This window comes from Oncorhynchus gorbuscha, linkage group LG18, assembly GCF_021184085.1.
Source record: "Oncorhynchus gorbuscha isolate QuinsamMale2020 ecotype Even-year linkage group LG18, OgorEven_v1.0, whole genome shotgun sequence".
Taxonomy (NCBI): domain Eukaryota; kingdom Metazoa; phylum Chordata; class Actinopteri; order Salmoniformes; family Salmonidae; genus Oncorhynchus; species Oncorhynchus gorbuscha.
In genome coordinates, this window is record NC_060190.1 from 14,693,252 (window position 1) to 14,710,983 (window position 17,732).

The following is a 17,732-nucleotide window of genomic DNA, read 5'->3' on the forward strand; positions in this document are numbered from 1 at the left end:
CATCTGTACTGTTGCTCAGGGTTGCACTATCAAAAAGCCTGTGTATGTTCTGATATTCATCTGTACTGTTACTCAGGGTTGCACTATCAAAAAGCCTGTGTATGTTCTGATATTCATCTGTACTGTTACTCAGGGTTGCACTATCAAAAAGCCTGTGTATGGATATTCATTGCACTATCAAAAAGCCTGTGTATGTTCTGATATTCATCTGATATTCATCTGTATGTTCTGATATTCATCTGTACTGTTGCTCAGGGTTGCACTATCAAAAAGCCTGTGTATGTTCTGATATTCATCTGTACTGTTACTCAGGGTTGCACTATCAAAAAGCCTGTGTATGTTCTGATATTCATCTGTACTGTTACTCAGGGTTGCACTATCAAAAAGCCTGTGTGTATGTTCTGATATTCATCTGTGTGATGTGATCAATCCGTTTATTCCAGTTCAGAATCTAAATTAATTCATTATTGTATTTGAATAGCAACAGTTCCAACCTAGACAGGTATGTAAGAGTGTTTTAATGGGGGGAAATAAACACTAATACATATTTATATGTATATTTTGTTTAATTGTTATTTGTTTTAGGCATAAGGGCAATGACATGTACCCATGTATAGTTGCATATTTTCCTAAGCTTGGGTCCCAGGAAAACACAGAAATTCTTATTTGGGTCCCAGGCTGAAAAAGTTTAAGAACCCCTGATCTACTCCGATTTGAAGTGGATCATAGCTTTCACCATGATTCACCTGGTCAGTCTGTGTCATGGAAAGAACGGCTGGTAATATTTGGTATACTCAGTGTAGCTACACAGCATTACAGACATTCATTGGTATCTCACCAAACAACATTTGTGCTATTGACAGCTATTGACAGATCAGATCTATGCATTTAGACACGCACACATTGTTTTTGGACAAACAGACTATTAGACAAATAGTTCCATCATTCAATAGACATGCAGTCAGACAGGCAGACAGACGCTGAGGTGAGAACACAGGACAAAGACAGTATGTTGATAATGACAGGAAAGTACATCTCTTCCAGACAGCAGCAGGAGAGGGAGCAATGGGGCCAGTTCAACTGTCTGTCACTGGGACTGATGTTGACAACAAGCCCCTTGGTGTCAACCATATTGTGTACACTACACCTGTACCTTCTGAAATTACATCTACAACACATAAAAAAGTAGTAATATTTTCTCAAAGGAACACATGTTGGCCATTTTCCCCTCTCTAAAATGTCTGTGGGGATTTTTTGTTTGAGCCATTGTTCCAATTGTTGTCATCCTTGGTTTTCCTCCCACATATCCCTTTATTCAACCAAGTGGTGCAAAATGTTTGTTCTTTTTTGGTTCAAACCAAAAAAGTCCCTCCCTCTGTGGGGTTTCTCTACACTGTTGCTGGGAAACTGTAGCTGATGATTGTTGCTGATGCCAGCAGGAAGTGATGCCACACTTGCGTCCCATTGGTCGCTCTTCCCTCCATGCCGTCAAAGGGTGGCGCTGCGTCTGTAATAAGATGATATGGCCACTCTCAACAAACACTCAACACCACAATCACTACTGAACACAGCTGCCCTGTAGCTAGCTACATCCTGCAAACCACTGCAGAATCTGCACATCTAATGAGGCATGTTTGCTGAAGTAAAACATCAATTGTTAAGACCCGTATCGATTTGTATATAAGGCACTAAGCTAAATACACACACAGTAAGCCTCTCTGCCATGTCCTCTCTCATGCATTCTAAGTTGCACAGGATGTCTACAGCTGGACGGTAAGACAATGCATTTTTGTTCCTCTAACAGGAAAATATGAGAGGAGATGCAGAGAGTTAAGAAGTCACCTAAGGTCACCTCAGAGACCCCTAAATGCACACTGTATGGGTGTCATGATATGGACTGACGTTAGGATGACAACTTCTGACACCAATATGCTACAAGCAGCTTGCATGCTAATGGCTAGCATGAAATGGAACACACGTATGGGGGGTGAGACATCTTCACTGTAGCGAGAGAGAGGAAGGATGAGTGGGAGAGGTAGGGAGAGAGATGCAGGGAGAGGGGGAGGTAGGGAGAGAGATGCAGGGAGAGGGGGAGGTAGGGAGAGAGATGCAGGGAGAGGGGGAGGTAGGGAGAGAGATGCAGGGAGAGGGGGAGGTAGGGAGAGAGATGCAGGGAGAGGGGGAGGTAGATGCAGGGAGAGGGGGAGGTAGGGAGAGAGATGCAGGGAGAGGGGGGAGAGGGAGGGGGAGGTAGGCAGAGTGTTTGTGAGAGGAAAAGGGTACAGGTTGAAAGACAGTTGGGGTGGGTAGAGATGAGGACAGGGTGGAGAGAGGGGACAGAGGATGGTTGAAAGAGAGAGAAAGTCAATCTTAAAGTTCAGAGTCAAATGTCCATCTGCTTCCTCCTCTTGGGGTCTGAACTTAAGTGTTCCCTTCATTCCCCCTCTCCTCCTCATCCCCCTATCTTCTGCCTTGCCACTGGAGCTGCCGTAGTGCCAATATGGGGGGGAAGCAGGCTGGGTCTAATTGCTCTGGATAATGAGTGCTGGCCACGTCGTGCTGAGGAGTCACAACCCATGGGAGCCTAGCGCGTTGCCGCTAGCATCCGGATTGACTGTGCTCTCGCGTTAGCCGTCGGCACTAACCACACCACAGGACAGAGGGCAGAGTGGCTGCGGGGAATTTAACGTGGCTCATGCTAATCAACGCCACAGCAGAGGAGCTCATTGGGGTTCGTTAATAGTGGGGTCAGATAACCTTGCTGGCAGGCAACTGGGGTGGAGGGATCAGATCAGACCGAAGTAAACTTGTCAGCCGTCACTGAAGCAGCCTGAACAGTGTTGTGAGAAGAGCAAAACTGTCGCTGCTGCTCCAAAGAGGAGTCTTTCGTTTCTACACAAGTGGTGCTGTGAAAGCAAATGAATCTGGACTGGTGCATCCAGTAAGAGCAGTAAATAAATGCGTGTCTATGGTGGAGTGTGTGGACACCCGCTGTGTGTGCTGTTTGCCTGTCTCTCAACCTATTGTGATAAGTAAAGCAGGGCCTTGCTCTATCTTCTCAGAGTGTGTGTGTGTGTAACTCCCACCATCTACGGTGACAGGCCGACTCTGGACCATGGTAGTGTAGTTGATGGCCTTGCAGTAGTAGGTGCCACTGTGCTCATTCCCCCCCTCCCTTGATCTGGTGGGACGCGTGGATTGGATTGAGGTGGTGAACAGCGGCTACGTTCCCACTTCGGTACCACTTAGAGGTGACGGGCGGGGAACCTTCCACCCCATAGATCAGGTACATCTCATCTCCCTCTGTGACCCCCGACAGGTCTGACTCCTGGATTGGACAGAGGCACTGGGAGAGGGGTATTTCTGATGGTTAAATAAGAAGTGTGCAATAATGCTACAATCCAATGAAGCATGGACGTGTTTAACGTTGTATACCATTCCACACTTCAACAGGCTCAGCTATGACTGCGGTGGTGTTTGTTGCTGACCAACGCGTCGACTTTGGGGTTGTTCTGTGCCTCACATTTATAGTCGACTGTGTCGCTGTAGTGCTGGACGGTGATAGGGAAGATGGCCTGATGGTGCGGCTGCTGCACGGTGGCCGAGTTACCCTCAGAATACTTGTTCCACACAGTGTCGTCCATGGGAAGGCTGCCTCGGTCTGAGTGACAGCGCACCTGATGGGCTTTCCCACGATCACTCTGCCAATAGCCGCTATCTCCGGTTTACTGTCAAGAACTGGGGGAATGAATAGAACAAGTGATTGAAATTACAAAATGGACTGTTCATGTGGAGAGGTCATTGGAAGCTGGGATGATTAGGTGACCGTGATGGTATGAGGGCCAGATTGGTAATTTAGCCAGAACACCGGGGTTAACACCCCTACTACTCTTACGATAAGTGCCATGGGATCTTTAATGACCACAGAGAGTCAGGACACCCTTTTAACGTCCCATCCGAAAGTCGGCACCATACACAGGGCAATGTCCCCAATCACTGCCCTGGAGCATTGTGATATATATGTTTTTCACCAGAGGAAAAAGTGCCTCCTACTGTCCCTCCAACACCACTTACAGCAGCATCTGGTCTCCCATCCAGGGACCGATCAGGACCAACCCTGCTTAGCTTTAGAGGCAAACCAGCAGTGGAATGTAGAGTGTTATGCTGCTGGTGATTAACTAAATTAATTTATTCAAAGACAAGTGAGATTGACTTACTTTGGGTCACACATAAAAGCCTTATGGGTTGTAGTAGTGCCTTTTGCTTGGACAGGCAGCTTTGCACTGTACTTGGAGATCTTGGCATCTGCTTTAGATGAGTAATTCCCATTCGTGCGCCGTACCCCTACGGCGACATATATACCATTGAAGCTGCCTAGCGTCAGTGTGTAATTGTCCTTGTAAATGGAATATTTCACATCCGAAGGGGTGATTCTGTCAGAGGAGTCGTTGGTACTCTTGCAGGTTAACGTGAATTTTCAAACACCTCTGTCGGATACATGGTCAGAACTGGCTGTGAAAACAGTTCTGTTTGGTGGATAAAAAAACCCAATTGATTCCTCAACACTCTTGGAGGCTGAGTACATGTAAGAACATGCACGAGGAACGTTGTGATGAACATTGATAAGGTAATAGATGTGAATAGGGTTGCCCAGGTTTTTTCAGAAATCCCGGTTGGAGGATTCTGGATTTCCTGTTTATTTGCTCCTAATGCCAGGAAACTTCCAACCAGGATTTCTGAAAACCTAGGAATTTAAGGAAAGCTCACCAGAATTTTAACTCTAGCTGCGACTTGGTTATACACTGATAGAACAGATAGCTTTCTTGATACGCTTTTTTTCAACAGCTAACACCACATTCTACAGTACATTTCAGATTCCTTACAAATCCAGTCACTCACCTGTAATCGTCACGTTTTCCGTTGCTTGCTTGACAACATTTCTCATCTCCAAACTGGACTCAAACTACCCAGAGCGCTCAGCCAGGGCTCTCATGCTGTGGTTGGCTTTACTTTGACCAGTACTCAGCAGAATCAGTCCCTTGCTCAGGTAGACTTTGAGCCCAGAGCTGTTCTGGAGGTTACTAATGACACTGCAGATGTCCAGATCTTCCCCTTCGATGATCGTTGGACAGAGATGACAGGTGTGATGAACAGCTCTGGAGGACAAACCGAGGAAAATTGGTCTGGAGGCTGAAGGTTGAAACCAAGAGACTTTTCCCCAGACACATTCTATTAAGTTTTGGACATGGTTAAAATGATTAGAGATGATTTGAGATTGAGAGCAGTAGGGTCGTGGACTAAAAAGGTATTTCAACTGAGAATCTCCACTGAATGTGTGTTTCAGTCCAAGACTAGGTTTAACCTGTGTCTTGGAAACCGGCCCTAGATGTTCACCGCCATGTTCTGTTTTTGGGCTCCACTCACCTTTTACAGTGACCACCACATTGTTGCTGGCATTGGACGGGACCGAGTCTGTCAGCAGTAAGACCCTGTAGTCAGTGTAGCCTGTGGGCGCCAGCGCTGTTGAATCACAGCCTAGTCTACACCTGGTTGGTCATAATAATATAACAATGTTAACTAGAAAAGTAAACGTGTGTGTGCTTGCTACTTGAAGTGTTGATGTTTGTGAAATAAGTTGTAGTGGGGGTAAAAATAAACCTTAGCAAGCACAGCCAATATTAACACACATGGTTGGCGTTGACCATCCTTGTAGAAGGAGAAGACTATAGCGCCGGACTCCCCAGGGGCCTCACACCCAACGGTCACCTCCTCTCCCTTGCTGAACACACGCTTGTCGACGCTGAGGACTGGCGTCTGCAGGCCTGGATGGACACGAGTGCGAGTGAAAGCACGCGGTCACACAGATAAAAAAATAAATAATCACATGCCATAGACAGAGTTATGCTTAACTTGCAAGCTTTTCAGTCTACGACAGAAAAGAGTTGACAGAGTACTAACCTGTCACAGTCCGTTTCTCAGAGATGCTGCTTAGCTCCTTGCCCTGTATGTTCACCTTGCATTCGTACTTCCCAGTGTTTGCCACTCTGGCCATGCGCAGAGAGTAGAGGAGGTCCTCTGTGGTGGTGGTGCTCCTCGTGTACACCACGGTGTTGTCCTTGCAGATGGTGTATTCACGGTTCAGGAGCCAAGAGCTGCTGACTAAGGCCTGGCAGCGTACCATCACATTGGTACCTTGGGAGACAGCGTTGCTGGGCTCGAGAGTCAGATTGACACTTCGGATTGTGAACACTGGAGAAATAACTCAACGTCAATGCTCTGACCGATCAAATGTTCTGTATAACAAAAGTTCTAGAAAACAAGCCTTTGTGATCTTATACCAAAGCACATTATTTAGTGAATTCACACTTGGTAGTGACATTAATCTTTTCACTGAGGCCAAAAAAGATATCCCCATAGTAAGAGAACAGTGCAATAAAACACAGTGCTATATAGCTAGTCATCTTCCAGCTCCAAGATACTCAGGAGATGAAATCACTCACACCAATGAATTGGATATAAACACAGACCCTCAACAAAAACAACATAAGAAGTCCTTTGATTCAGTTCATGCTGATAGTGAACTGTTGTCCCACATTTGTCCTCCACAGAGTACTTCTTTAGATAAAAGGGGCCTCCCAGTGGGGTCTAGTGCAGAGCGGACATTCCTCTACCAGCCCCCCCATCCTAACAGGAGGAGGCGGCGTGTGATACTGCTAACACAAGTTTCCAAAGCCTTCCACAACTTTTCCAGTGTCTCGTACTCCAAAAGTGTGAAAACACTGATAAGACAAGATCTAGGAACCATTCTCATAGGATTTCCAGTGTGTCAATACAGTTTTAGCTGTGTTAATACTATGATTAGGGTAGATCAGTCACCTCTCAGTATAAGATATGTTTCAGTAAAACAAGTCCATAGCATTAGAAAGTAGATAAGCAAGAACGTCCAGTCCCAAAGCACACAATCTATGAATACACAAACCAAGAACGTCCAGTCCCAAAGCACACAATCTATGAATACACAAACCTTCAGAGAGAGAACCAAAACAATAGCTGAATACATACCACTCCAAAAGAAAAACCTGAAATACACAGAGTTCCCCGGTTTTGCAAACTGCATTCACTGCACTTTTGACTATCCTATTTTAAGAATCTCTTCAAGAACACTTTAATACATACATGCCTACGATTCCGCCACTTGGCCTGGATGGAACAGGAGGGGGAAGAAAACACACTACATCAACGTAAAGAAAATCCATACTTCCTCATTTCTCCACCCAACCCAAAACCCTCCTAGAGGGAGATTATCATCAAACTTCCTTACAGGTGGGGAGGAGTACAGAGGTTAGCAGTAGTAGTTGGGTGATCATCCTGAGTGAGGGCTGTCGGGGCTCCCACATCGGTGGTGGTTGTCCTGGGCTGATGCGACTGGGGGGATAGTAGTGGGATGGGAGGAGAGGTGCTCTACCTCGGCCACAGAGTGGGCCGCTGGTTATCACAGCGAGCAGAGCCCTGGACTTGGCTTCATTTTCCAGGAAGTGACTGTTGTTTCCTCGGGATGTGTGAGCTGTTGGAACGTTGCTGTTTGGGAATGTTCTTTCTGGGCTGTGTGTGTAGTCAGCGACACTGCTCAGCATGCTTAGGGTGCAGTAGGAAGGAGCTAACCTTTGCCCCCCCAAGTGTCTGGGCCTCTACAGGTACTATGGGGTAACATGAAGTGGGGCACCCTTGCGTCTGTGCTCAGGAGAGCCTGTTTCCTGAGGGTAGGATATCACATTGTGCTCGTTCGTTACAGTTTACACCGTCGTAAATCCCAGCATGCCCTTCAAAGCTGTCAAACTACTGTTAGCTTAAGCTCCTAGTTACGATTTTGTTTGTTTTAACTTCTACTGAGCTACCTACCGCCAGACATATACCTTATTGGATTAACTTATTAGAACAAAATAAACAGTTTTACTATGATATACCACTCTTACCTTTGTACCAATATGAAATAAAAAATCATATGAAAATGTATGCACTCACTACTGTAAGTCACTTTGGTTAAAAGTATCTGCTAAATTACAAAAATGTAAATGTACATTTCTTAAGGGCAGGGTAAGTTACTTTCTAAATGTAATCCGTTATGGTTACCTGTCCAAAATTGTAAAAAGTAACTACATTTTTGGTTTACAATAACTCCAACGTAATCGTTATTACTTACTTTTGGATTAGTTTCCCTTTAAGAGGCATATATTTTAATGTCATTGAGAAAACAGAAAGGGGTCCATGTATTTTTTTCACTCAAGAACCAGCAACCTCTTTATATCCCCTTAAGCAGTGTTGGGGACTAACTGATTACATGTAATTTGATTGCAAAATAATAATCAGATTACAGACACTTTTGAAAAATTAGATTACTTATTGGATTACTTTTAAATTCACTTTACAATTTTTGCCTGACATTCAGTTGGGCAAGACAGTGCGAGACTGGATTTATCCTAGCTCCTGCCCTGCCTCAGTTAAGGCACACTTATCTGTACCTCCAGACCAGTAGGATTCTATTCCATGTCTAAACTCAGATAGAGGACTGCTAGTTGGCAAGTATCATTGGTTGTTATCAATTAAACTGTCTCTCTTTATACTGAGGCTTTCTTGACCTTTAACCAGAGACAAACCAATGTCACGGCAAACAGAGAAACAGTTAACAAAGTTAAGGACTCTATTCAATGCGTCTCGCTGAAGTGTTACAGATTGTATGATAGACATGTGAAGGTCATATCCTATTGAGCCGAGATATGCAGCATTTATGGTGAATGCAGTGTCAGCTAAAGTAGAAACATTGCCATATAATTTCAATCGCTCTGTAACTTCCACGATAGGGATTGAATAAAGCCCTAAATCTGATTTTATTCAGAACATTCATCAAATACCAAACAAATAAATACAAAGATTCAGAATGAAAAACAAAAACAAAATGTAGCAAGCAGCACCTCTCAGGCTTAATTAAGTCCATGAAAAATATTTGAATCATCTCTTTGCTATGAAATTCATACCAGGACTGATTTTCACAGACACTCACTCCTCAGAGGATTTTTTAAAAGCGGTCTGGTGAGAAGGAAAATATGCCTGATAAAAAAGTAATATTCATTTTTTTAAAACATTCCTGACCAACTGATATGGTAATGACACGAATATCGTGACGCAATAGCAGATACATTTGTCTTACACAATACATGTAGAACTTCATAACGAGAGCATGAACATTAACAAACATGAAAACACACACCAACAACAAAAAACACCAGGAAAACTAGTGTTGTTGTGTATTTGGTTTATTTGACTGACTTCATCTCCTGTCCTATAAACCAGTCAGCAAAGCCGTCTTCCGTCACAGAGAAACACCCGATTGCTTACATTTCTCCTAAAGTATTCAAAGTGTATTTTTGTTTCCATATCTAAAATGTTAAAACTCAAAGCAGGATATCTAGAGATGTGATTCTGAGCATGGCTGAAAGACAGCGTTGTGGGGTTTTGCTGTAGGTGTCAGTGAAAGCAGTGGAAGCGGCAGTACCTCCTCCGTACCCTAGAGGGTGAGCTACTGAGCGCAGTGGGGCTTGGTTATGCCGCGAGCGCAGCCGCTTCTACAGAATGCATGGCATGTGTTACCGGTTCAGTCCACAGGCAAAGCATTATTGTCCATTCCTTTCTAGGGTGATAGCCAAGCTGAGGACTTTAGAGGCAAAAAGGTGACGGTAGCATCCATGGGGGAGTACTGTATGAGGAGAGACACAGTGTGGGTGAGAGCGTCTGTGAAATGGGGAGAAACCGTCCTCTCTCATCTCTCCATCCCACTGAGGTCCAAGGCAAACAAACACCAGCAAATTAAAAATATAAAATCACAAAAAACGGAGCAAAAAATAAATAAAAAATTCAAAGAAAAACAGTAAGGTAATACAGAGCAAACCCAAAAAGCGACCCCTAATAGAGGCACATTAATTGCGATACCGCACTTGGAGCGAGTGTTGACCAGAGGGGTAACCCTTGTTAAAAAAATGAAAGGCACCTCAGGACTCACTGAACTGATTTTGACCTTCTTAGTTCGTCACATCAAGAGTAACACCAGACCTTGTGGCAGTCAAACCTCCGTGCGTCTACCATGCAGAGACGTCGTGGTATTATGTGGCTCATGAGGTACCTGAGCTAGTGTTGGAGGTTGACAGAAGGAGCTGTGGCTTTTGACAACAAGGACACTGAACTGAAGAAGTGCTATGGATCGTTACTGTGTATTTACCAGTGGTGTGCAAGTCTGAAGTCACTCCTCTTTTTCGACCCAACTTCTATCACAATCTTCTTGAAACTCTTTTCCTGCTAAAGAACCCAAAACACGGCTGGCAAATAAAACCAAGGTTAAAAGAACAAAAAACTAAGATAGAAGAAAATTGCCGTAGACATTTCTCTAAAAAGGGTAGCGGATAGCAGGGTGGAGGTTGGTAGTTGTACATGGGAAAGGGCTGCCTAGGGCTGGTGTGTGTGTTTCTGGGGACAGTCCATACAGAGTTTATAAAGTCCTCATAAGCCTGTGTGCGAGAATGCAGCAAAGTAGCAGCAGAACCCCATTCCCTCGTCCCCATTGGTGTCAATGGGGACAAGGGGATGCAGTGGGTGCTGTGTTTCTTATCGTCCAGCGCGGGGTGCTTCTGGCTGGGGTTAGGTCTGTAGGAAAGACGGGGGATGGGCATGGGTCAAGCGGGCCTCAGCCAGAGCTCTGGAACTGATACTTCAGGGCCCCAGCAAACTGCTCCGTGTCTCCCAGTGCTGGGGCTCCTCAGGCGTGTATGGCTCAGCTGATGAGTGGGGGGGGGGGGGGGGGTCTGGAGCTAGAGCAGCAGAAGCTTGGAGGCTGTAGAGAGCTCCTAGCTAATTCCTTATTGCTTTGCAGGTAGGGCAGACAACTAGCATCAGTCTTGGGATTCGAGCTGAGCAGTAGTCACCCATTGCGCTATGGACATGGGGTCAGCCTTTGGGCATAGGACAATGGAGATGAATGGCAATAGTTGGTGAGGTTAGCACAATTGGGTGAGGGTGCATGGATGCAAGGTCTGGTTAGTCCTACAGTATAGCATGGTAGTGGACATCTGTATGGGCATCGGTTTGTGTCCAACGCTGTGGGTCGGCCCACTTTGGGCTCATCTGTGCTCTGTTCTACATTTCACTTTCTCTCAGATGTGCCCCGTCTGTCAAAGTGCCTGGCTGTTTCAGAGGAAAAGCCTGTTGTTCAACATCTTGTACACGAACAGTGAGAGAAAGTCTATTAGCTACAGCGGGGGGGGGGGGGGCTTTCAATAAGGGTTGTGCGGGCGGGCGTCAGTGAGCCACGCCTTTCAGGTCCAGAGTCGTGTGTGAGAGAGGGAATTGTCTATCTCTCGATAGCCTCTTGACCCCGATGCATAGAGGTCAAAGAAAGGTAATGTAGAGGTCACTCAGAGTTCATTCAGGTAGCGACAACGCCCGTCTCCCCCAGTCAAGGCTGGAACCTTTAAAATAGACCTATTATTCATCTCTGTATACACGCTCCTCAGCACTGCCAAGTCTACAATCAATAGCTTCATAATAAGAATATGAATAAAACGATCAAGAATAATCAGATAATCAGTCAACATCATAACACGAGTTTGTCAGCAGCCATCACTATAGAACATTCAGGGGTGGTAACAATGGCATATATACATTAGAAGTAATTTACATCCTGGCTCCGATGGGGAGAGAGGTCAGGGGTCAAAGATATTGTTCAAGGGGGGGGTTGACGCTGAGGGGTTATCTGAGCCTCTTCTCCGCTGAGTAGATGGACATGTAGTAGTCGTTGCTGCCCACCGCCAGGTGGGGCTGTTGGGACACATGGAGAGAGAAAGAGAGAATATAATGGACTCAAAGACAGGTGTAAAAACATTCATTTTCCAAACCATTTAGTGTAATTAGGTGTGATGAAAAGACAGGTTTTGCAGAGTATAGTTTAAGAGACATTTAAGAGACACCCACGCAACTTATTCACCCAAATCGTAGTTCCCATGTTACGTTATCTAGTTGAGATTCAGACGACTATGAAGAGAGTAAGAATGGCATAGTACCCAGTAGGGATGGAAGGCCAAACAGCTGATGGCCCCGATCCTTTGGCCCATGAAACCATCATAATACTTGATGTTGCTGATCACGTCACCGTTGGAGTTGTACACGGCTATGAACTGGTTCATCGATCCACTGGGAGAGGATGGAGAGAACGAGAGAATGAAGGAAGGAGAGAGAAATTAGTTTCATAGCTGGTACCAAATGTAGTAAACGTTGAAATCGTCAGACCGTCTCCCACCTTTCATCCGTTGATATAGTATTGACCACATTTAATTCCTCAAAGTGAGTTTAGACCATAAAGTTTGATAGAGGGTTACAAAAAATGGGTTATATCCATCTGGAGTCCTCTATCGAACTCTATGGTTTAGACCATTTATGAAGGCCCTTCCTGCCGCGTGCCGTAAACCTGTGAACTCACCAGGCAAACAGGTTGGCCTGCGGATGGATGTCCAGCGCCGTTAACCCCTTCACCGTCTGCAGCACGTTCACTGAGTCCGGCGACCGCAGCTCGAAGAACCGCACGTCTCCATCGACACTGGGGAGGAGGACGAAGGAGTCCAAACAGTACATGACATGTCATCACATCCATTCAGATCTACAGGAAGTAGGGCCGCTGGTCTTGGACCGAGCCACAGACAGCGAGAGAACTAGAGCGTGTGTGAGAGTCAAGAATAGTAGTATGACCAAATCTGGACACCCGACCGTCACAGAAATATTCCATCAACCAACCATTCAATCACTCATCAACGAGCACTACCTGACACTAATGATTTTGCCGTCCGTCTGCTTCTGCAGGTGGGCCTTGACCACCCAGGACGAGTGTTCCCTGTATGTCATCACACGACTGTGGGGAGACACAGAGGAAAAGCATCATCAACTTCCACCCACAACCATGTTGTTCACAGGAGAGACAGAGGCAGATGTGAAATTAAGCAGGGTGAGTGGATGGACTCCAACATAGTTCATCAACATGCAAGACGCGACACCGTGTAAAAGTGAAGGGTGTATGAGAATTTAAAGCAGTGCCGTCGTGTTGATCTGAGTTATCAATCAAATGTATTTAGAAAGCCCCACTTTGTGACATCAGCAGATGTCACAAAGTGCTATACAGAAACTCAGCCTAAAACCCCAAACATTAAGCAAGGCTGTATTGTGTGTATATGGCCACTGGGTGTCACCATAAGTACATGGGTATAAGCAATATTGGACAGCCCGTCTCAATGGTAACAGCATTCTTGAGTGACAAGATACTGTGATTGAAGATTGAGGAGATAGTTGCCCCTAAGCACAGATCTAGGCTCTAGATGACCTAACCTCAAATCCTAGCTTTAAGAAGCAGAAAACAAATCTGACTCTGGGCCAGCAGTAAGAAGCAATCAGAAAGCCAAAGTGAGGACCAAAACCTATCCCTGTTCCCTTAGCAAAAATAGTTACAAACTCTGTAAGAGTGTGCATCATTGTGTGTTCACCTGAGTGTGTATGCGATGTGTGTGTTTGCTTGGCCCTCTACTGGTTTTAAAGGAGAGCACAAAGGGAAAGGGTTCGACAGTCTCAGTGCCTGAGGGGAAGCTCTTAAATTAACATTAGTTAAAGATTTATGGGACACTATGGCTTAATTGCCCTGTTTTCTCTTTGGGGATTAACTAAAATAATGTTTGGCTGAAGATGCGCACGACCGTGTGGACACAGGATGTGGCAGGAGAGCTGGGAGCTTCCAGGTGAGAATATAGCAGACATCAGTGATATGAGTCTTCAAGTAAACAGGCAGTTTATTAGGTACACCACACCGTTCATGAAACTAGATCGCTCCTACAGACAAGTCAGTCAAGTGGCTGTGACTCGCTATATAAAGCAGGCAGACAGGCATCAAGACATTCAGTTACTGTTTGGCTGAACGTCAGAATGGGGAAAAACAAGTGACCTAAGCGACTCTAAGCATGTTATGATCGTCGGTGCCAGACGCTCCTGTATCTCAGAAACGGCCGCCTTCCTGAGTTTTTCACGCACAACAGTGTCTCGGTTTTACTGAGAATGGAGCGACAAACAAAAAACACCCATTCTGTGGCAGTCCTGTTGGCGAAAACAGCTTGTTGATGAGTTCGAATGAGAAAGGCAAGAACCGTGCAAACTAACAGGCGGACCACAGACAGACAAATAAATAATGGCGCAGTACAGCAGTGGTGTGCCAAACAGCATCTCGGAACGTACAACTCGTCGATCCTTGTCACGGATGGGCTATTGCAGCAGACGGCCACACCGGGTTCCACTCCTATCAGCTAAAAACAAGAAGAAGTGCGCACGTGACCAAGAATAGACAATCGAGGAGTGGGAAAACATTGTCTGGAGCATGACAGCAAGTTCAGTTTACTTGAGTGACCTGTGTAGTCCCCAGATCTCAACCCAATACAGCATCAGAACGTACTGACGTCCAATCTGAGTGTGGAGCGTTTTCCGACATCTTGGAGAATGCCCCGAAGAATTTAGGTTGTTTTGGTGTCAAAGGAGAGTCCGACCCAGTACTAGATTGGTGTACCTAATAAACGGTCCGGTAATGTATATGAGATGACGTGAGAAAAAAAATGATTAACAGCATTACCTATTTTGCTTTGCACATATGATTTTACATTGTGTCTGATGATAATTTAAGGGGATAAAATATATCTGATGCTAATGAGAGTTTCATAAAACATTAAGACACACAGCTTATCTTTGCTCTACTGGGAATAAGAAGCCCTATGATTAGAAATGAATTAGGAAGAATAGAAGCCCATTCACATTTTAGACAGAATAATGTGACCAGGTTCGTGTGCATGCAGGGATGATTCTCATTGTTGAAGCCTTTATGAAAGTCAAAGTGTGGAGGTAGCATTAAAAGTGTGCATCTGTGTTTGCGAGTGAGAACACTGACCACTCGTTGGCGCCCATTCTCCTGTCATAGAGGCGGACCGAGCCGTCACCCAGCCCCGCTGCGATGAGAGACCGCTGTGAGTCACATGATAGGCAAGTCACACAGCTGTCTGCCCCCGTTGGGATGTCCTGGTAGACACACACACACACACACAATTAGTTCAAGCAATGTGAAAAAAAAAAAACGTAATTACATAGTCGTTGCCGTGACATAACAAACGTTGTGGTTGTCACGGCGCTCATTAAACATTGAGTAGCTGGCTAACAACTCGATCAATCACGTCTACAGCTGACTGATGGAGAATGCTGTCTGGGCTCTGCCGTCAATACAGCCAGAGACAGGCAGGGCTCGCATACCTACCATACTACTGTCTCTCAAATAAAGGGTTAACAAGTTGAATGGAAATACAACCGATAATGTTGAGCCAGGTGCTGAATACCAGGATGCATTCAGTGCCTTCAGAAAGTATTCATACCCCTGGACTTATTCCGCATTGTGTCATGTTACCGCCTGAATTCAAACTGGATTAAATACAGATTTTTCTCACCCATTATGCTGTACAGGCTTCCTTTTCACTTTCATTTATGTTGGTATTGTGGAGTAACTACAATGTTGTTGATCCATTGTCAGTTTTCTACTATCACAACTATTCAACTAACTGTTTTAAAGTCACCATTGGACTCATGGTGAAATCCCTGTGCGGTTTCCTTCCTCTCCGGAAACGGAGTTAGGAAGTTAGCCTGTATCTTTGTAGTGACTAAGTTTATTGATACACCATCCAAAGTGTAATTAATAATTTCACCATAATCAAAGGGATAGGTCTGCTTTTGTTTTTTTTATACCCATCTACCAATAGGTGCCCTTCTTTGCGAGGCATTGGAAAACTTCCCTGGTCTTCGTGGTTGAATATGTGTTTGAAATTCACTGCTCGACTGATAATTGTATGTGTGGGGTACAGAGAACGCAGTCATTCAAAAATCATGTAAAACACTATTGCACAGAGTCTAAGCAACTTATTATTTGACTTGTTGAGCACATTTGTACTCCTGAACTTATTTAGGCTTGCCACAACAAAGTACCCACACTTCCACAGATTGTCATAATGCTCCCAATGGACCTATTGGTCAAAACTTGTAGAAAGGATTTGAGATTTGTCACCTGAGAAATCATGGATGTGCAGAGGCACCTGTGACATTTCAAAACAACGTCGTTGATAAACGGGCTAGTTATGTTCAGTGTGTTTCCCTTCACCTGAACCTTCATCTCCCTCTCCGTGTCCCAGATCCTGATGACCCTCACGTCTCCAGACGTCATCAGCAGCCCCGTCTCCTGCTCCCAGTCCACCACCATGCCTGCACCTAAGAGAGGACTCTGGTTAGTAACACACACAGACAGAAAGATACAAGGGAATACACACAGGCGGAAACACCATTGACAAAGACCCAGCTGTCAATGCCCGGGACACGGGGACATGATCTACCAGCTGAGCATGGGTCATGATGTAATCTGCCAAAAGTTCTGACACACTCAGACTGGTGGATGTAAACAGGAAACACACCTTCTGAGTCAATTGTGGGTCTAATGAAGAGTCACTGTCATCAGACGTCAGGATATCACCAACACCTATCCAACCCTAAGGTTAGGGGGCTAGGGGTGGATTTGGAAGAAGCCAAAAAACTTTGAGGCGGCTGCCAACCCTGTGACTGACAACAGGCTGAGGTTAAAAGACCTACTCCTCTTGGGGGGGGGGGGCTTTACTTGGCTCATTGCATGCTATCGTCTCCTTGTGGCAGGCTGGGCGCCTGCAGGCTTGACCTTGGTCGTCAGGTGAACAGTGTTTCCTCCAACACATTGGTACGGCTGGCTTTCGGGTTTAGCAGGCGGGTGTTAAGGAGCACGGTTTGGTGAGTCAGGTTTCGGAGGACACATGACTCCAACTTCACCTCCTGAGCCCGTTGGGGAGTTTCAGTGATGAGACAAGATCAAAATTGGGAGGCAAAAATAGGGGGTCAAAAAACCAAACCAAAAAGACCAACTGCTCTACCAGATGTTACTACTGGCAGGCTGCAGTGACAGGGCGTCACACCCTGAGAGAGCGAGAGAGCGACAGAGATGAGAAAGGGAGAAAGACAGTGAGATGAGAAAGACCGAGACAAAGAGAGAGATGAGAGAGAAAGACAGCGAGAGATGAGAGAGAAAGACGGCAAGAGAGAGAGATTAGAGAGAGAAAGACAGCGAGAGAGAGAGATTAGAGAGAGAAAGACAGCGAGAGATGAGAGAGAAAGAGAGATTAGAGAGATGAGAGAGCGAGAGATGAGAGAGAACGAGAGATGAGAGAAAGACAGCGAGAGAGAATAAAACAGAGAGATTAGAAAGGGAAAGACAAAAGATAGATTAGAGAGAAAGAGATTAGCGCGAGAGAGCGAACGAGAGAAAGACAGTGAGAGATTAGAGCGAAGAGAGAAAGACAGATTAGAGAGCGAGAAAGATTAGAGCGATGAGAAAGACAGAAAGAGATTAGAAAGAGAAAGAGAGAAAGACCGCGAGAGAGAAAAACAGCGAGAGAGAATTTAGAGAGAGAGAGAGATGAGAGAGAGATGAGAGAATAAAACAGAGCGAGATTAGAAAGACAGATGAGAGAAAGAGAGAAAGACTGAGAGAAAGACAGATTAGAGCGAGCGAGAGATGAGTTTGAGAGATTAGAGCACGAAAGATTAGAGAG

General features: G+C 45.3%; 1 protein-coding gene and 1 pseudogene across 6 annotated transcripts in view; both read right to left on the reverse strand.

Annotated features, from left to right (window-relative positions):
- Positions 1-564: 564 nt before the first annotated feature.
- LOC124003529 lies at positions 565-7,473 on the reverse strand (annotated as a pseudogene).
- Positions 7,474-8,688: 1,215 nt separating this feature from the next.
- The window catches only part of LOC124003457 (regulatory-associated protein of mTOR-like), a 254,307-nt gene continuing 245,263 nt past the window's right edge, over positions 8,689-17,732 (reverse strand). For all 6 annotated transcript variants that reach the window (XM_046311732.1, XM_046311730.1, XM_046311729.1 and 3 more), the window contains 6 exons: positions 16,262-16,368; positions 15,011-15,138; positions 12,860-12,946; positions 12,521-12,637; positions 12,105-12,234; positions 8,689-11,862 (listed from right to left, as the gene is read on the reverse strand). In XM_046311732.1, the coding sequence (XP_046167688.1) occupies positions 11,794-11,862; positions 12,105-12,234; positions 12,521-12,637; positions 12,860-12,946; positions 15,011-15,138; positions 16,262-16,368 (638 nt within the window). In that variant the 3' untranslated portion in view covers positions 8,689-11,793. The remainder of the gene's footprint in view (positions 11,863-12,104; positions 12,235-12,520; positions 12,638-12,859; positions 12,947-15,010; positions 15,139-16,261; positions 16,369-17,732) is intronic.